The sequence below is a fragment of the Microtus oregoni genome, unplaced genomic scaffold, assembly GCF_018167655.1.
Source record: "Microtus oregoni isolate MIOR12 unplaced genomic scaffold, Mior012 000004F_ref0000308, whole genome shotgun sequence".
Taxonomy (NCBI): domain Eukaryota; kingdom Metazoa; phylum Chordata; class Mammalia; order Rodentia; family Cricetidae; genus Microtus; species Microtus oregoni.
This window is the reverse complement of record NW_024543063.1, coordinates 13,619,908-13,640,315: the sequence shown is the minus strand read 5'-3', so window position 1 is coordinate 13,640,315 and position 20,408 is coordinate 13,619,908. Positions and strand designations below refer to the sequence as shown.

The 20,408-nt window shown below is 50.6% G+C and overlaps 1 protein-coding gene across 14 annotated transcripts in view; it reads left to right on the top strand.

Moving 5' to 3' along the window:
* Tns1 (tensin 1) overlaps positions 1 to 20,408 on the top strand; it is a 229,143-nt gene that overhangs the window by 171,972 nt on the left and 36,763 nt on the right. For all 14 annotated transcript variants that reach the window (XM_041650703.1, XM_041650702.1, XM_041650701.1 and 11 more), the window contains one exon: positions 13,702 to 15,231. In XM_041650703.1, the coding sequence (XP_041506637.1) occupies positions 13,702 to 15,231 (1,530 nt within the window). The remainder of the gene's footprint in view (positions 1 to 13,701; positions 15,232 to 20,408) is intronic.

Here is a 20,408-nt window from a genome sequence, read left to right as displayed (position 1 = left end):
GTCCCTGCCTCTAGAGTCTTGGATGCAGGGAACGAATGCTGACTGCACAGAAGTCGGAGCAGAACTGAACATCTTCACAGTTTCAGTGACATCACATCCTCCAGGGCTGGGTCATTTCATGAGACTCTTGCCTTTGCTGGACGTTCAGTACAATATCTTTTATCAGAGAAGGGGAGGCTAAATTATACATCCTGGAGCGAGCATTCATGTTGTATGTTTTGGCCCGGTGAGGCAGGGTTGCTGAGACACCGTGCTCCCAGCTAAATCCTTGCAGATGGTGGATTGGTATAAGCAATGGGGTTAGGTGTACTCTGAGTCTGTTATAGAAAGTATGGCTTCCAGACAGTACAAGGTAGTGCACTTCTCATGTGGCCTGCTATACAGCCTCCCTTTGAGGGTTTCAGGAGCACCTAGGGACAGGGCAGTGGCACAGATAAGCTAGTGAGAGTGGACTGTCCAGGCGGGCTCAGAGGACATCACACACCCTGAGTACCTGTAGGGGTCTCTTGGAGGACCTTGGTTTGTTCTGAGCGACCTAAAGGGCACCATAAAGTCACCTGAGACATGACAACCATGAGAGCTAAGAGCCCCTTCTTTCTGTTACTTAAAGACGAAATGGGAAGATGGTAAAGTCCCATAACAGGAAATGTTTAGATGCCACGAGGACGGACCATCATTGGGCAAGCTTGGTTGTGCCCACAAGGGCATTTTAAAATTCTGATTCCCAAGCCATGGAGCATTCTGTCTTTTGGGGTGAAGTGGGGATCTCTCTGCCCCTCTCTCCTTACCTTGCTTCCTCTCCTGCTGTGGTGGTTTGAATAGGATGACCCCCATAGACTCATGTATTTGAATGCTTGGCCCATAGGAAGTGGCACTATTAGGAGGTGTGGCCTTGTTGGAGTAAGTGTGTCCCTGGGGGTGGACTTTGAGGTTTTATATGTGCAATATATATATATATATATATATGTGCCTCAGTGTGGCACTGTCTCTTACTGCTGCCTGTGGATTGGACAGACTTCTAAGCTACCTCTCTGTATGCCATGTCTGTCTGTATGCCAGTATGCTTCCTGCCGTGACGATAATGAACTAAATCTTTGAACTGTGAGCCCACTCCAGTGAAATGTTTTTTTTTTTTATAAGAGTTGTGGTGATGGTGTCTCTTCACGGCACTAGAAACCCTAAGACACCCACCTTTCTCTTTTTTTGACATAACCTCACTATGTCGCCCAGGCTAGACTTGAACTTGCTTTAATCCTGTGTTCATCTCACAAGGGAAGACTGTGTCCTGCTAGTCAGGGTGTTTAGAGGACTCCCTAGGGGCTCCCATAGCCTTCTAGAGGTCGTCAGGTTAGGGTCACAGTTGGCACCTGTTCTTTTCTTCTCTCTCTCTCTCCCACACACACACCCACACACACACCCACACACACACATTCTTTCCTTCCTTCCTTTTTTTCTTTCTTTCTTTCTTTCTTTCTTTCTTTCTTTCTTTCTTTCTGTCTATACAATTGTTAATTGTTTATTGAGGTCATCTACTCCTTAGCTCACATATTCACGTTTCATAGTTCAGGAACACAGGTCAGCAATCTAAAGAATTCTTTACATTCTGAAATCACTTCACACTCTGAAAATCTTTCTTGGAATCCTAATTTCTGTAGAGATCCTACATGTGCGTTCTTTCTTGGTTCAGTCACGCCAAATTTATAGGAAGCAGGACTCCCAGGTCACAGTGAATGCACCATGTGACCCCGCAGATGCTCGGCCAGAAAACCATGCATCTGAGGTTGCGACAATGTGCTAGAAGTCATGGTAGTGACTGTCCTCTACGCCAGTGCCCTTCCCGGCTTTCACAGTAAATTGGCACTTGTTCATGTACCTAGTATTTCCACGGTCCTGTCTGTTGGCCACACTGTCTCAGTGGTTATGAACTGACTTCAGGAATGCCCATGGTAATGTATATTAAACAAAAGTAACCCAGCATCTGTAATCCAAGCCCTTAGGAGGTGGAGGCAGGAGGATCAAGAATTCAAGGTCATCTTCTGCTGTGTAGTGAGTTGAAGACCAGCCTGGGCTACGAAAGATTTATCAAAAGATTTAAAACTCTCAAAGAAAAAGTAAAACGTGTATAATTAGCATAGCAAGTGTGTGATCTCATGAAGTTTGGTGCTCAGAACTGGTTTAAGTTAAATTTATTTTAGTAATTCACAAAATACTACAGATGGTGTTCAGATGGGAAGCGAAATCAAACTGGGCTGCTGCTGTTGTTTGTGGGCTGAGTGGGGACAGGCGTGTCTGCGGGAGCACCTTAACCCTTTCAGGAGCCTGGGCATTGCTGGTTAGTTCTAGAAGATGCTGTGGAGACAAGGGGGCCATTGCAGTAGTCCCTGTGGGCTGTGGTCTCCACCAGTTTGGAGTCCAAGATAGAGGAGACTTTTTCTAGTCCCATTTTCCCTCCTTATCTTTGGAATCTTTTGGTTTTTTGAGATAGGATTTCTCTGTATAACAGTCCTAACTGTCCTGGAATTCACTTTGTAGACCAGGCTGGCCTCGAACTCTCAGAGATCAGCCTGCCTCTGCCTCCCTAGTGCTGGAATTAAAGGCATGCGCCACCACTGCCTAGCTTGGGTTTTATTTCTAATATGCAAAAACAAACACCGGAGTCTATGAGACTGGCTGCCTGCCTTGCTCGCTCAGCTGTGTCATCAGCGGAGACCGGCAGGGCAGAGGTCCTTTTGCAGGGGCCCCGAGTAACGGTTTTCTTCCTCCCCTCATTTTTCTCCATAGTCGTCGGAAGCAGCTGGCACTGGGCAGGAGGAAAGGAGCCAGCGTGTGATGCCTGGGGCACAGGGGGACCTAGAGGGGCTGGTGGTCTTCCCCTGGCAGGCTCTCCGTCCTGAGCTGCTTTGGCAGGTTCAAAGTGGCTACAGTCTTGAGCTGTGGAAGCACCTAGGTGTCACAAAGGATTGGGAGCTAAGGGAGGGTAGAGGGGGGACTCTTCCAAGGGAGAAGCAAAGCTCCCGCTGGCATGGGAATCGAGTTGGAAGTTTCAGCTGAGATCCAAGTAAGACACAAACAACATGGAAGGACCTGGTGCCCTGGCGGCTGTCCTCTGGTAATTTTGCCTTTTAGGGCAAGCCAAGCTTGTGGTGGGAACTTCCAGGCACCTGCCTGTGTGCTGCTGAGTGGTTGGTCACACATTTGGCTGGCTGACGATGACAGTGGGCATCCTGACCCTCGGAGAAGTGGCCCCACTTGTTGCGACTACTGCAGATGACAATAAACAGTGCTAACAGGAAGGCAGCCTCAGATGCTCCAGTCAGACCCCCACCGGCATTCAGAGCAGCCTTGCTCAGACTGTGTCAAGGTTCTCTGGGCCAGAAGCCAAAGCTATTGGGACTTCTGCCCTCCTCTCCTGGTGGCACCCCAGCCCTCTCTGGGACAAATGGGGCCTTTTCTTTTTTTCTTCTTCTAAGCCACTGAAGTGTCCTGGGTCCTACACTCCGCTTGGAGGTGGCGTGAGTAGGGTTGGGGAGGGGAGGAAAAACACACACACACACACACACACACACACACACACACACACACACAAAATCCGTCTCCACCTTACTGCTCAACGGCTGGAAAATTGTTGTCATCTGCTCTGCCTTCCATTTGCCGGGAGTGGGAAAAATGTGGAAAATTTGGAGAAAGAAATCTCAGTCCCTCGCATAATGCTCTTTTCTCCCAGGGCCTGGTAGCCCTGCCCATCCCTCTGGGCTTGATCTCCTTTGCTCCGGGGTCTTTTCCTTTGTTTGCTGTAGTTTGGAACGGCCCTTGGTTGGGGACTGGGGCTTGGCTGGCCTGGGCTCTGAGGCTGGAGTCAGACTCTGGTGCTGGGGCAGGTTGAGCTGGGGTTGAGGTTGGGGCTGGGTTGGGACTCAGAGCAGGGCTGGGCTGGAGGGGAAGCCACTGTGATGTCATTCAAGAGCTTCATAGCTGCAGGATAAGTGAAGCCCAGGGGACCCAGCTGGCTGGGATTACAGACAGAGTTTGATCCCACTGGCTTCCTACAAGCCAGAGTGAGCCTGAGCCGAGAGGGGGAGAGAGCGAGCTAGGGAGAGAGGGAGGGAGGGAGTAGTGTGTGTGTGTGTGTGTGTGTGTGTGTGTGTGTGTGTGCAGGGCCAGTCGGCACTGGCTCCTCCCACCCCCTGACAGTCCCAGGGAGCCTGAGGAGGACACTCAGCTTGAGAACTGTAGCCGTAGCCGGACAGGAAATTACTTGAAACTTGAAGCAGAGGGGACAAATCCAAGTGTTCCCACAGCCGCTCTTCTGCTCTGTTCAGAGGGTAAGTGCAGCTAGCTGTGCTGCTGTCCCCTGTCTGTCCCCTATGTGGGTTTCTGCTGGACCTGGGGTGGGCACCTTCTGCCTGGAGCTCAGCGTCCCTCAGACCTGATACCGGGAGGGTATGAGTCTGTGCAGGGCCACCTCTGAGTGCACTGGGATATGCTTGTGTCAGCCTGGTTTGGTGTTCCCTCCTGGAGGGACTCTCTGGGTCGTATTATGGTCACAGATTTTGGAGAAAGGATGGCGGGGTGGAGGAGTATGGTGTATCTGAGTTGTCTGGTCTCTCTGGGCAATGGTTCGTCTTTAGTGGAATTGTGGTGGGTAGAGAGAATGTCATGGGAGTCCACGGTAGGTGGCTTGTGAAGTATTATTTAGGGGCACTCCCTTATTTTGCAGATGAAACTATGGGGTCCCCAAGGCTGGTCATAATGCTCCCATTCACGGCTTTCTCCCCATCTTCATTGGCAGGGCTCTTGGCCACTCTGTTGTTTCTCCAGTCAGGGCTCTCTGAGTGCCCAGGCAGCATCCTGACCTGGCAGAAGACTTGGTAGCTATTTTTACCATCCTGAATGTGTCTGGACTATCTGGTACTTGGATAGGCGAGGGCGGGGAGTGGGTGTGCCAGGCTCTGGTTATAGCACCAGGCTGGGGAGTCAGGCGCTAGGTCTGCAGGGCTTCTTGGGACGGGACAGGTGAAGTCTGGCCGGGACTTCACGTTTTTTCTGTGTGCACAAGCTGATGTGTGGCCAGGGTAGGTCATTTGCCTTCTAGATAGGGTCCCTGCTTGGGAGGGTCTGAAATGAAGGTCACGGTCACCATCTCCCACCTCCTCCCTCTGGAGGGCATGGTATGGGATCCAGTTAGGATGGTTTGTGGGAACAGCACCTCAGATCCCTCCTAAGGAAGACCCAGTGGACATATCGGCCACTTTCACTGTACTGGACCTTGCATATCATATTGCCTGAAGCTAATGGCTTCCTACCATAGCTGGAGCATTGTCTCCTCCTTTTCCTCCCAGGTGCCACTTTCCTAGTCATCTTTACCTTGAACCATCATGGAGTCAGGAGCACTGCACGCAGAGTCAGTTTGACATGTCCTTGCCAAGTGACCTTCAGCTCCCCTGAGCCCCTGAGCACCACTTCCAGCCTATAAAGTGGGGGAATGAATCCCCCTGGTTTTCTCAGCTCTAAGAGATCGAGGCTTTTAAAATGGCTCCTTTTGTGCCCAGTTGACCTTGAGTCCCTCCAGGCTTCAGTTTAGCTGCCCCCAGTCTAGAAGAGTGGAGCCGGACAGGCGCAGTAGTTTTTCTTGTCTTTCTAGGTTGACTTTCCTGCTTTAGTGACCACAAGTCCAGATGCGCTGTCTCTGGACACTGGGTCTCCCACCTCCTCCCACACCTTTCTTGTGCTTCAGCAGAGGGGACAGCACCCCACCCTTCCTGGACCCATGGACGTGGGTTTGTGTGATGCTGGTGAGATTGCTCACACTTGTCCCCCTCTTGTTTGCTTGCTATAAACCTTAAGGGTTCTTTTCAGATGTATTCTAATTAGGGTGGTAAAAAGACAGGGGTCTCTCTTGCCACACCCAGGCTCATCATCCCCTGTACAGGAACCTGAGACTCCGAGCTTGTCTGTATTACACCAGTGGACAGCTCTCCATGGACAGTAGACCTACATGCCCTGGGTGTCGCTTGCTGGTGCCTCCTTTTTTTCCTATTTTCGAGGCTGTGTCCCCTCTGTGGTTCCCTTTAGAGGTTGGGTGTGGCCTTTCAACTTCTCATTCTGCTGATCTTCAGACCCCAGAGGATGCTCATCCCCCTGTAGAAATTCTCAGAGTTCTCTGCAGCTTGAGCTGACATCCTCTTAGATAGCTACAGACGAGAAGTGACCCCAGGTAGAAGCCAGACTGGCCACTGAGCCCAAGAGGTGTCTGTAACACAGGCAAGCCTTCTCAGTAGCTCCTGGAGTTTCTGGGCCATTGGCAATGGTTCCTCTTGGCCTTGTCTGTCCTCCTGTAGGTTAGTTAAAGCATTAGGGTGCTCTGGAAGTTTCTAAGTCCCCCAAAGGTTTGCATGTTGTCAGTGTGCTTTCCTCCTGGAGCTTGGATTCTTCACACTAGTCCTGAGTGCTGGGCATCCCAGAAGCAGCACCCTAACTTTTAGATGAACATATCTTTTAATTTTTTTTGAAATTTATGTACATTGATATTTTGCCTGCAGGTACATCTGTACGAGGATGTTGGAGTTACAGACAGTTGTGAGCTGCCATGTAAGTTCTGGGAATTGAACCCAGTCATCTGGAAGAGTAGCCAGTGTTCTTAACCACGGAGCCATCTCTCCAGTCCCTAGATGAACTTGTCTTAACTTGGGGCCTATAGATGGGCTTTAAAGTGCTTGTTTATTGGCTTATAGGTAAAATGCATGCACATTAAAAAAATTTCTAGAGAGGCTGGAGAGATGGCTCTGTGGTTAAGAGCATTGACTGCTCTTCCTAAGGACTCGGGTTCAATTCCTAGCCTCCACATGACAGCTCACAATTGTCTGTAACTCCAAGGTCTGACACCCTCACACAGACATATGTGCAGGTGAAACACCAGTGCACATAAAATAAGAATAAATAATTTAAAAATATTCTAGAATTTCATCAGATACTCTCAAGATGTCCTTGGCCTAGCAAAGTTATTGCCCCCTGGCCTGTAGTGTGACTAGGGAGATCCGTGGACTAGGCTCTGCCCAAGTCAGGTTCCACGGACTTGGCCTATGCTGTGAAGTAGGAGGAATCCTGCTTTGTGGATATTTTTGCTGTAGTACTATTAAGGAGGATCTTTTGGAGATGCCTTAGGGTCCACCTAGAACCCCTGATTGTCAACTGGGTTATATGGAGAAGTCTCTCAGGGAATGGCAGGATTATCACAAGTTTTTGGGGCTACTTAAATGTAAGGCAAGTGGATTATGGGGATACCTAATATGTGCAGGTTGTATTCTCCATGGAGATATCCTATAGGGTTACAGTGAACTCCAAAGAGGCTCCATACTGATAGACCACGTGCCTGGTGCTTTCTGAGCACTAAGGCTAGAGCGAGAGAGAAGCAAGATGCCTTTCTTTGGGAAACACTTGAATTCTTGGAGAAGACAGGCACAATTGTCAATAATGGTCATGCAGTGTGTGATGGATTCACAGGGCAGATGAGTTCCAGCGGCAGTGCGAAGGGCCCATCCTATGGGAGACTCCAAAGGAGTTGCCACTGGGTCTAAAGGAGGAGGCAGGGGTTTTTGCCAATGGGATCGGGACAAGGCAGGGCCTTTAGGAGGAGGAACGGCGTGTACTGCATGCCAGAGAGAAAAGCACAGAAATAGCCTAGTACGAATAGAGCGGAGGCTGTGTGGGGTGTTGAGGGCAGCAAAGAAGAGGCTTCAAAAGGCGGGCAGGGCCAGATGATAAAAAGATATGGTGTGTCCATCAGGAGGGTTGGGCTTTCCCCTCGGGTAAGGGGAGCGGTTGGAAAACGGAAAGCAGAGGATTGAGAGCGGGGAGCACAGCCTGCTTGGGTGTGCCAGGCCGGATTGAGAGCAGGGAGCACAGCCTGCTTGGGTGTGCCAGGCCTTGCTCCAGGGCCCTAGCTCTTGAAGGCTGCCACTCAGCAAACCTTTGAGTAAGCATCCAGACCCTCGCATGCATCTTGGAGGTTGCTCCAAAGTGGCTTAAGTAGTTGATGCAAGCTGACTCGGCCATTTTAAGGTGGGAGCTGTTTTTCTAAGTGAAGGGTGTGCCTGGTGTGGGGGATGGGGGGCATGTTTTCCCTCTGTGTCCTCCTCAGAACCACGTCTCTGTGGTCCTCCGAGGATTAGAGGCCTGCACTATCACACTGTGCCTCTAGTATTACTTTTAAGGAGCACAGAGGTTCCACTCACACTTTTAGCTCCAAACTGCCAGGGTCCAGAGTGCCTCTTCCACTTGGCCCTGCACTGATTTCTGGGTGGTCATCGCTGCTCTGGGTAATGTATTCCAATAGATCGTTATTTGTTTGGCTCCAAAGGACTTTTTATCACTCAGGGCCCCATTCTGAAGCCCTTCATAAATCATCCACTCTTCCATACGCACCTGCTGGCTGCTCAGGTTTTCTTCTCCAGGAGTCCTCCTTACGAAGGGGGTGCCTTTCTCAGAGCTAGCCAGGCCAGCATCGCATCCTCCCCATGGCTGGGCTGTCTGTCCTGATGTCTCAACAAGCAGCATCTCTCTGTTCCACATTCGGATCCAAATCTTAGATCCCAGAGCTACAAATAGCATGTTTACAGTGCTGAGGCTCAGCCCCAGCTCTGGCCTCCCAGTGAGAATCCTTCAGATGGGCCCTGGGATCTGCCTTCTTAACAATTCCTGAAGAGTCCAGAGCATCAGAATTAAAAAACACGTTGCCAAGACTGGTTTAACTTTAGCGCCTTCTACTCCTTTTCTCCTCTTTGTTGTGTCAGATGGACTTTCCCTACCTCATCTGTGTCCTGGCCTATGGTGGTGCTGTTGTTGGGGCTTGGCATACCTCTGCACAGGGTGCTGCTGGGAGGAGGCCCCAGTGTGTGGATCCACATCCAAGTCAGCTGGGGATTTTCCTTAGTTCTTTCCAAAACCATGACTCGTCCATCTGGATTCCTGCCCTGGTGGAGCAAGGGCCCCTTGGTGCATGCAACCAAATACAGCACCCTGAGCTGAGTCCATCTCCCAGTGCCTGCTAGAATGAGCAGATAGTCAGGGGAAGTGAGTGGGGCCCTGATTCCATTGTGGACTTGTCATTTCCCTGAAAGATGGACAGCATGCAGTCTGTGACAGAAGAGGACACCCAGCCAACCTGCACTGGGTTCTGGGGGCTTGCTGCCCAGGATCAATGACAATCTGGATATCTGGTATTGTTGATCTTTCTATTCTGTTGTCACCTGGCCAGGACCCATGACCCCTCCCAGCCAGACCCTTCTTTTGTGCCAGACCTCTCTGATCCATGACCTCCTTCCTTTTTCAGGGGGCTTTACTTGAGATGCTTGTATTGGCTGCTGGGCCTTGGATTCCAAGGTGACTCCTCAGCTTGTAAGCCTTGGATCCCCCTCCCCACCCCCAGCCCCCCACAGGTCCTTCTCTTCTCCCTGCCACTTTATCCCACTTCTACCCTCTGGTGTCTGCCTTTCTCTTTTACCCTTCCTGCTTTGATGGATTGAAACCAGCCTTGTGTTCCGGCTTCTTGTGGTCCCGTTAAATTGGACTTAATGTGCCTGTGGTGGGGGAGAGGGAGCCAGAGAGTGTGTGTCCTGGTGTGGGGGGCTGGAGGCACTGACCTGGGTGTCCCTCAGAGGAGGAGGGTAAGCGTGCTCCACTGGTCGGGTTTTGCTCACTGGGCCATCAGTTGAAGTCCTGTTGGGGCTGGGGCAGGCCTGTTTGCCCTTGATTTTGCCCTTGTTAGGTAGAGGGCCACTCAGTGAAGGTGCTGTGGTAGCTCAGAGGGCGGGGCCCCTGTGGCCTGCACTTGGTAGCCAGGAGCAACTAGCCCCCCTCCTGGGGGACAGCAAGATATGTTTGCTTTTGTGTTTCACAAGCAGTGTTTAATTAAATAATTTACACCTCTTCGATTTTCTTTAGTGGCTTGGCAGTTGATATTCCCGACGTTGCCGAGAACAATAGCCCACGCGAGATATGTTACATGGCCGAACAAGTTTAATATTGACATTTTCAAAATCAATGCTGAGCGAGGACTGGCTAAGAGGGGAAAGGAGGAGCTGGGAGGGGCCAGGAGGTCAGGTGCCGAGAATCAGCCTGCATGCTCCTGCCTGCCTTGGGGAATGCTCTTTTTTTTACAAACTCCTGGGTGGATTCTGGGATAGTTTTGCGTGTTCTCGGATCCGATCAGCACTACTGGCTCTCATGGCTGTTGTGGCTGAGTGATGGAGCTTCAGAGTCTGAAGAGGAGGAGCCAGAGGAGCCGGTTAGAGCCTATAGAGGAACCCTGGCCTTAGGCGTACAATGGCATCTGTTCTGTTGCCTGTGTGGAGGGTCTGCAAGCTGCCCATGCTCAGAGGAGGGAAGGCAACTCTCCCTGCCCTCTGGCCCAAGAGACCCACTCTCCAGAGACCACTTCACAAATCTCTGTGGATGGCAGCCCTTGGTTTTGGTACTTGTCCCCTCTGGAAGGAGCCAGTAAACAGGGAGCCTATTCTCAGGGAGACAGGGCCAGAGGAAAGCCTTCTCTATCCCATACTTTAGTCCTCTGGAGATAAGGGCAAGCAAGACAGAGAGGCAGCCACGCGGGGCCCACCTTAGTCCTTAGCAGTCTGGTGCAGGGTAGGCTGATGGCACACACAGGCCACAGTCCTGGGAGCCTGGGCTGTCAGACACAACAGGCAGCTGTGTCACTTAGGGCTGGTTGCTTGTGTAGATCCTAGAGCCTCGGTGGAAACTGAGGCCAGAGTTGCAGCTCCGTGGCCCTGGGGAGCATGTGTTGAAGTTTGGAATGTATTGTCTGGCCAGCATCTCTGAGACTCTGAGTGACGTGTGGTGGCCTGTGGCGTGTGGGCCCTTGCTCACAGGAGCATGGCTGGAGGCATTCCTGTTTTGTGGTCATATGGTCACTTGTTTCTGACTATAATCTTCTGTGTGAGGGTTTGTTTTCAGTGGCTCATTTTGGGCCTGAGGGATAATTCTTGGGCACGGCAAGATCATTTGTACTTTTTGAAGTGTTTGTGGCTTTAAGTTTAAATATTTATTTTGGAGTATTCCTGCCTTTTGTGTGTTTATTCTCTCTCTCTCTCTCTCTCTCTCTCTCTCTCTCTCTCTCTCTCTGTCTTCAAAGTAAATTAGTCCTCACCGAAAGCTTTCACAGATTCCACACATTTGAAAATGGATTCCTTTGCCTTTCTGTACCTCTGTTTCTCCATCTTTCCTGGGAGCCTCGCCCTCCCTGAGTAGCAAGCCTTGCAACGCTGCATGTGTGCAGTGCCTAGTAACACTAGTAACATGTCTGGTACACGGAGACGGCTTCTGCAGTCTAGCAGTCTGCACTCTAGTGACTGGTGTTTGGACATGTAAACAGACCCCACTTTCTTACTGTTTCTCTCCCCCCTCTGCGAGCCCTCGGTGTGGACACATCTTGGTGTGTCTGGCTGACTGATTTCTATGGCATGTGCGTTTCTCATGGCTCTTGTGTCTGGCTTTGTGTATGACTGAGGGGTCCTGGCTGGAGTTGGTACAGCCTTTGGGAAGTGCCTTTTTTCCTGATACCTAGGGTCTGGATTAGGAGAGGAGGTATGTGGGGGTGGGGCGGGGTGGGAGGGCTGAAACTGGGCTGCTGTCTCCTTAGGGTGTGAAGTCATTGAACTGCCTGGGCAGGGGCGGGGCAGCCCTTGTTTCTGAGTCAGCCCTCTGGCCCCAAGCCACTCAGCGCTCACTTTTTCCTTTCAGAGAAAGTGTTGCTCTTGGGGGCTTCTCCAGAGCTGTCTGCAGACAAAAGGACACCCCTCAGACTTCATACCTAAGATGCTTCTACTACTGCTCTGGCCTGGCCCTAGCACCCCCCACTACCCCATACTCTCCCTTGCCCTACCCCATAGTTTGGCATGGGTACTGCTGGAGCCCCGAAGTCCAGCCTTCCCGTTCTGGGAACTGCAGTCATCTGAGTGCTTATTTTGGGGAGCCTCCTGCAGCCCCACCTTGCCTCTCCCTCCCTTCTTTAGAGGCCTATATGTTCTGAGTTAAGCCTGTTGGTCACGGACTATGGGTCCACAAGGATGGACCATTGCTCTGGGAGAAATGTGGAGAAACTTCTGGAAATGTGAGTGGGAGGGAAGAATGGCATTGTTTGGACTGTTCTGGAAAATTCTTTGTATTGAGCTATATACCACACTGTGGAAGGCTAGGGCTGGTTTGCCTTTAACTTTGACTCCGGCCTCTTTGCCCAATCCAGCACTGAGCATGCATGGATCCTGCCCAGTGCCCTTCCACTCCCGGAACTCTCCAGATCCCCTCTATGAAGGGAATGATTGTATGTATTTATACCCCTGCCATCCTCCGGGACGCTCTTTGGCTCTCCTGCTTGAAGGTTGTCTTTAGGTCTCCGTACTTAAACCTTCCGTGTGCTTGTGTTTGAGGTAATGCCTCTTCCGGCCCTGCTGCCTCTAACTCAGGGCAGGACTCCTAGGACTGGAAAGCAGAAGAAGCTTCCTGAAGTGGGTACGGTAGGGGCTGAGTAGACTCAGGATGTCCCCTTTCAGTAATTAATGATGTTCATGGTAACAGAAGTCATGGCTCCCAGTGGGTGATGTCTTATTGTGATACCGCTATAGGGCGTTGGCTCATTCGGTTGGAAGGGTCTTGAGTTCAGTGAATAGGGGTTGTCTTCTATGATTCAACATGATTTAGTTACTGTCTTCATTTTATTATTATTATTATTATTATTATTATTATTATTATTATTGTGTGTGTGTGTACACAGAGGCCAGAGTAAAGACTGAGTGTCTCTTCCTCCCCTCAGTCTTTCTCTACTTTACTATTTGAAAAAGGTCTTTCATTGTACCTGTACTTGTTGGTTCAGTTTGTCTAACCTGGTTGACCTAAGGATTTCTTTGTCTATGTTTTTATTTTTGTTTTTTCTCATGTGAGTGTTTGAGGATTGAACGCAGCTCCTCATTCTTGTGCAGCAAATGCCTTCCCCATTGAGCCATCTCCCTCGTCTCTTGCCCTCATATTAAAAAGAAGGTTGCTGAGGCCCGTGGAATAATTTGTGCTGCTCTGGGTTGGAAGCTGTGATGTACCACAGCTGGACACTGGCCTGGGCCAGTCTGTACCGTCTTAGGCTCTACCTCACTTGAAGCTGAGTGCAACATGGAGGGCTCTTCCCCAAAGCCTTGGTTAGGGGGCTGGCGTATTTCTTTTTCTTTCTTTTTTTTTTCCTTCCACAAGAAAAAAAGAATGTTTATTGTGGTGATAAGTAAAGATTTACTGTTTGTAAAACTTTGCCAAAGGAATATAAGCAAAATGCTATATGAAAATTTTGTATCACCCATTATGTTGTGTATTTAAATTAATAAAGAGCAAAATCATGCACACTTAGCATATTTAGATGCTGTATACACAGCCCTCTAGAAAAACACAGTAATAGCAATGCGTAAATTTTTGCAAATAGATTTTTGAAAAGTCATCTAAATTACATTAGTCCACGCATGCTAAGTCTTTAGAATTGTATATTTGCTATATTTTCGTATTTCTTCTTTGCCATTCTCAGGGTAGTGAGGAGAGATTTGGGGCTCAGTGGATGGGAGCCTTTAGCTCTTTTGGGAGGACTATCACTAATGAGCGTGACTGCCTTTTGCTGACATGTGTTGCCTGCTGTCCCCTTTGTCGTCCTTGCAGAAGTGGTGGGTCACACTCAAGGGCCACTGGATGGGAGTCTGTATGCCAAAGTGAAGAAGAAGGATTCCCTGAATGGCAGCTCAGGGCCTGTCACTACTGCACGGCCTGCCCTGTCCGCCACTCCCAACCATGTGGAACACACACTGTCTGTGAGCAGCGACTCTGGCAACTCCACAGCCTCCACCAAGACAGACAAGACCGACGAGCCTGTTTCTGGGGCTGCCACTGCCCCTGCTTCTCTGAGTCCTCAGGAGAAGAAGGAGCTCGATCGCCTGCTAAGCGGCTTTGGTGTAGATAGAGAGAAACAAGGCGCCATGTACCGGGCTCAGCAACTCAGGTCCCACCCAGCTGGGGGCCCAACTGTGTCCTCCCCTGGCCGCCACATCGTCCCAGCCCAGGTTCACGTCAACGGTGGGGCTCTGGCATCTGAGCGGGAGACGGACATTCTGGATGATGAGCTGCCCATTCAGGATGGGCAGAGTGGGGGCAGCATGGGCACGCTGTCCTCCCTGGATGGGGTCACCAACACCAGCGAAGGTGGATACCCAGAGACTCTGTCCCCACTGACCAATGGTCTGGACAAGTCCTATTCCACAGAACCCATGCTCAATGGTGGAGGCTACCCTTATGAGTCTGCCAACCGGATGGTACCGGTACCCCACAGCAGTCACTCGGCCCCCATTCGACCCTCCTACTCAGCTCAGGAGGGATTAGCTGGCTACCAACGTGAGGGACCCCACCCAGCCTGGTCACAAGTGACCAGTGCCCACTGTGGCTATGACCCCAGTGGTCTGTTCCGATCCCAGTCCTTTCCAGATGTGGAGCCCCAGCTGCCCCAAGCTCCAGCCCGTGGGGGCAGCAGCCGAGAGGCTGTGCAGAGGGGCCTGAATTCTTGGCAACAGCAGCAGCCTCACCCACCTCCCCGACAGCAGGAGAGATCCCCTTTACAGAGTCTTGCCAGCAGCAAGCCTAGCCCCCAGCTGTCAGTAGAAACCCCTATACCTACTCTCCCAGAGTTCCCGAGGGCAGCCTCCCAGCAGGAGATCGAACAGTCCATTGAAGCCCTTAATATGCTGATGCTGGACTTGGAGCCGACTTCAGTGGCTGCCCCTCTTCATAAGTCCCAGAGTGTCCCTGGGGCCTGGCCAGGGACTTCCCCACTTGCTTCCCAGCCCCTCTTGGGCTCTTCCCGCCAGTCCCATCCACTGACCCAGTCCCGGTCTGGCTATATCCCTAGTGGGCATTCCCTGGGAGCCCCGGAGCTGGTCTCTTCTGGCAGGTCTTATTCACCTTACGATTATCAGCTGCGTCCAGCTGGATCCAACCAGAGTTTCCATCCAAAAAGTCCAGCCTCTTCTGCCTTCCTTCCAAGCCCCCATAGTTCTGCAGGACCTCAAGAGCCCCCAACCTCTCTTCCTGGTCTGGTCACTCAGCCTCAACTCCCACCAAAGGAAACTACTTCCGACCCCTCCCGAACTCCAGAGGAAGAACCACTGAACCTGGAAGGGCTGGTAGCTCACCGGGTAGCAGGTAACAAACAGCCTTGGAGACATGAGACCTGGGAAACCTATCCCCATTTCCCCATCCCCTCCCCTGTTTGGTCTCTGTGGTCTATTCGGGGAGAGGTGGCACAGCATAGGTTAGAGCCTTTGGAAGTATTTTTTTTTTTTTTTTAGCCTGGGGAGGTCTTGGGAATGTTCCCACAGCCATCCCTTCTGTATAGATCATTTATTAAGCCAGGCATTGAAACTCAAAGGTAGTATCTATCCATGCCTGTCCTCAGGGAGTCTGCAGTTTTATCAGGAAATAAGTACATAGATGGATCTAACAGAGGATAAATTGTGCAGAAACAGAGCAGAGCCAAGGTCCCAGTATGAAGCTTACCAACTAAGTCAATCAGGGACGGCCTCCTGGAGGCAGTGACTTAGGGGATAGATGCTTTTAGCAGAGAGGAGACTCTGCAGCTGCTAAAATGTTCACTGTCCTCACAGGTCAGGGCCTCAGGACGGTGGAAAAGGCTAGAGGAGGATTTTAGATGCGATTTAGATGTTATTTCATTCTGAGCTCACCCCAGAAGGCTTGCGAGAGTACCCTGAAACAAACAGTGGGTGTCTGATTGATGTTCATCCTGATGGGGACTTCAGGAGTCTCGTCCTTGTAAGGCTAAGATCGTCCTAGCTCAGCTGTTCTGTTCTTGCTTAGACCCACTCTGTGTGGGTGGCGAGAGAGAGAGAGAGAGAGAGAGAGAGAGAGAGAGAGAGATCACAGAGGAATCTGCTGGGAGGACAGGCTAAGAAAAAGCCAGGGTCAGAGACCCTGTTGGGAGGGACAAGCATGGGATACCATAACCCACAGTCCCAGTTTGCGATGCTTCCCTCGGCAGTCAAAGATTTCCCATCTGGGAAATCCTGCACCCAACAGAATGGTTTCCCTAGCTGTGAAATGAAGCCCAGATAGGTGTGACCCAGGGACTGTGGTGATGAGGTGAGTCTTGTGCCCAGTCGCTCTGCTGACAGGGTGGGGTATCTTGGGGAGAAGAGGAAGCCAGGCAGCTGGCTCTGCCCTCTGCTCCTTTCCCTAAATTTAGGGGCAGCTGAGTCACCATGCCAGCTGCAAGGCAGGAGGAGACGCCCTCCCTGGAAAGGATGGATGTAGGTTTGGGGAAGCATTCAGCTGACCATTGGCTCTTGGGTTGGGCCCAAGGCTGGGTATGGGGGTAGGGCCACTCTGCTCCTGAATTTCAGAACAGAGACTCGCCACCCTTGGTTCTACTTTCTATCAGCTAATAGTGGGCCATGGTAGAAGTATTTATACCATAAGAAGTGACCGTTGGCCAGGTGGTGGTGGCACATGCCTTTAATCTGAGCACTTGGGAGGCAGAGCCTGGTCTACAGAGTAAGTTCCAGGACAGCCTGTTACACAGAGAAACCCTATCTCCAAAAACAAAAAACAAAAACAAAATGTTCGTGTTGGGGCCTCGGCTCCCAGGAGGGCTGCTCCTTCCAGACTGCTACCTCTGCTTTACCTGAGCCTCAAGGTCCCGGACCTGTAGCTCTGTGACTCTGGCAAAATACAGTGTGGAGGTCCAGATGGGGCACCTGACTGTGACCACACTCTTGCTCACTCTATCGGCTGGAACTGTCCCTTATCAGTTTTACTTCGGAAAGAGGAAGGGCCCCCCAAGTTCCTCTGCTGTCTCATTCTCCCAGTGTTTTATTGAGTGGTGGCAGGGTGCTGAAGGACTGTGACACCCCAGTGTAGTGATGAGCTGATCCCAGAAACTTCTAGATGAATGGGGCAAGATAAATTTTCTTCCCCTTCTGGAACCCTGCCCTATAGCTTGCTAATGGTCTGGGAGGAGGCTCTTCTTGGAGTGGGTCTCCAATCAGGCTCTCTCCTCCCAGCTTCCAAAGGTTTCACTGTCAACTTCTGTATTCTGTAGCTGCTCAGGTGTTGGCTGCCACAGAGTCACGGGGAGGAATAAGAATATCGTTGGCACCAAGTCTCTTGTTCCCTTACCTTGTTACCAATCTTCATCAACTACAAGTAACTCAGCCAGGAAATAAGATGAGCTGCAGAGGGGACAGTTGTATCTGGTCACCAGGCCTATAAAGTTCCCCGTTTGGTCCATGCCCTGTCAGGAACAGAATTTCCTGATCTGGAGGGCTCTGCTTTCACAGTATCCTTAGTATCCTTTTTTGTGGCTCTTCATTGCTTATGCAGGGCAAGGCACAGGAAGATCCAGTGCATAGAGCATTCTGGGAGCCAGGGGGAGCAACTTCCAGCGCTGTTACTCTCTGCTTATTTTCCATTCTGTTGCAGGAAGCTGGAGCTTTAAGAAGCTCAGATCTCAGGGAGAGGGCTCCCTTGACCTTGTGCCTTCCCTCGTTTACTCTCCTGATTCTCATTTTTCTCCTTGGCTGGTCTCTGTGCCCCAGTACTGTGTCCTAATTCATTCTATTTGGACACCCCCCCCCATCTTGTTTCGGTGTTAAGCTCTGAGAATGTAGTGGCATGTATGTTTTTTGACCACAGACCTATAGTACAAGCAAAATGAAGATAGACATCTGCTATCACCATGGTCATCTAATATTGGGTTGGACACTCCTGCCAGGTCAGTAAGACGAGAACAGGAAATAAGATCTGAGGATCTCCTGCTACTGATTCTGTGATTGGTTGGATCTTTACCTGATGCTTCTAGAGGTGGAGATTTCAGTCCTTACTAGAAGATAGATGCACATCTTCTCCTTAAGGAGTCGGGTTTAGGAGAGAGCTAGAATCTTAGGATGCAGTTATTTGTAATAAGAGCGGTGGAAGCGATCCCACGAGGGAGAATTGGAGTCGTTACTATATAGAAATGTTGGGAGGTGGCGGCTAGTGGCCTGCCGTATACAGTTCAGTCGTGGTTGAGTACAACTTTGAAAGAGCGAGGTTCCTGGGTAGAGTGGGTTCTCAGGAGGGCATATGGCTTGTTTGCAGAATGGCGGGTGACTATGGAGCAGAAAAGGCAGCTGTCACCCTGTCGCAGGATGATCTTAAATTTCAGACCGAGATGATTGGATGTGCTGAGTGACCTAAGAAGTCATTAGTGATTTAGTCTGGACAATGCAGGGGCAGAGTGGCATTTCTGGAGGCATGTCTGGTGGGTCCCAGCAGGAAGGCAGAGAAGCAGGAGTAACTTTGACCTGCAAGATACTCGGTGCTCACCTGGTGATGGAGCGCTGGACTGGAGTACTGACCTCAGTCATGGAAGAGACTAGGTGATCATGGGTACTAAGGGGACAGAACCAATGCACTTACAAGGACCAGTGGGGAGGGGGATGTTCAAGATGGTCTAAAGCAGTGGCTCTCATTCTGTGGGTCATGACCCCTTTGGGTGTGGAACAACCCTTTCACAGGGGTTGAATATCAGATGTCCTGCATATCAGGTATTGACAGTAAAATTCATAACAGTAGCAAGATTACAGTTATGAAGTAGCAATGAAGAAATTTTGTGGTTGGGGGGTCCTGACATGAGGACTGTTTTAAAGGATTGCAGCATTAGGAAGGCTTTGTGAACAGAAGCGTGTAGCCCCCTTAACAGGGTGAGGGGGAGGTGGCTGGCGTGTTAGGAGATGAGGACGCAGGGCTCTGCTGTCGCGATGGGGACACTCCAGGTATAGAGGTGTATGGTTGGAAAAGCTGTAGATTTTAGAATCTTCTCCCACAGGTAGAGGTTAATGCATGCTGTGAACTTGGAGGGAGTCTGTGGCATAGGCGTGGAGAAGAGAGAGAACTCAGGAAAATGACCACAGGGGAGACAAAGGCATAGTGGGATCTTAGCGTGAGTGTTGATGGTGGTGGGAGCCCAGTGCAGTGCATCATGCAGAGTTGAGATGGGAAAGGAGTTGAAGGAGAAAGGGTGGAATCATGGGTGGGGATGGGCGAGGGAGAAACCGTCCGGCTGGCCAATGAGGTAGACTGGAGATTTTCAAAGGCATATTTTCAGTTGAGTGCCGGTGACAGAAGCCAGACACTGAGCGACTGCGGAAGACGTGGGAGAGGAGTGAGGACAGCTTGCCAGCTACTCTCTGGAGTGGTTTATGATAAAGGGGGGCAGCATGGATGTTGAGGTGGGGAACAAGGCATTGGTAACTGGAATGGTGAGCACCGTGGGCGTGATTTTAGGTAGAGATGAGAGGGACTGAAGATGGAAGGAGGAGAAGGAAGAGAGAGGAGGGAAAGAAAGTGATGGGCAGAAAAGGAGCCCGGGAACCCGGTGACCGTTCAATCTCATCCAAGAGCTCAGATACTTCACTAGAGCGAAGAGGCTGGAAAAAAATGGAGTGAAATCCTGGCATTAAGCTTCAGGGTTTGGATTCAGAAACAGCTTTGATAGTTCATTCTGCATACAGGATTGAGGTCAAGGCCCATTAAGTTTATCATTCAACAACGAGCATTAATCTGGGCTGTTTGGTAGTCCAGGATCTGGGAAAATGTCGACGACTAATAAAGCCTTTACTCTCATGGCAGAATTGGCCACTAAACTTTTATAATATTTTAAGTGGAAGGTTAAATGCTTTAGAAGTAAAGCAGAGATGTGCCAGGGGGAAGTGGAGGATGAATGGGCGCTTGGCATGGTCAGGAAAGCCATCCCTAGGCAGTGAGGGACCACGTTATGGGGAGCTGTCTGTGTGCAAAGTGCCTGAGGCAGGAGCATGCTTGGTGTGGCTGGAGCACAGTGGCCCACAGGAGCTCTAAGAGGTAATGGGAACGGAGCCAGCTTGAATTTGGGCTGGCAGGTGATCCGAAGAACTTAGAGTTTTGGTGTGTGTGTTCTGAGAAGCCTTCGAAAGGATTTGGTCCAAATGGTGACATCACCTGGCTTCCCAGAGTATCTGTATGGCCAAGATGGGAGGAGGGAGGTCTTTTCGGAGGCAGATGCTGCGTATCGATTGGCATGGAAGTGCGGAGATGGGAGGAAAATGGCAGACTATTTAGAACATTCGGCCAGGAAGATTTCCAGATCAACTAGATGTGGAATGTAAGAGGAAAAGAAAAGGACAAAGACTGGTCCTTGTCGCAAAGACTGAGTAGCAGAGGTGTTCCTGGATGCCATGAGAGCTTGGGAGGGGCTGACTGAGAGGGAGTTCAGTGTAAGATGCTCAGGAGGCTCTGTGAGGGTCAGGATTCTAACAGCCACTAACAGATTCTAAGGGGAGAGGGTT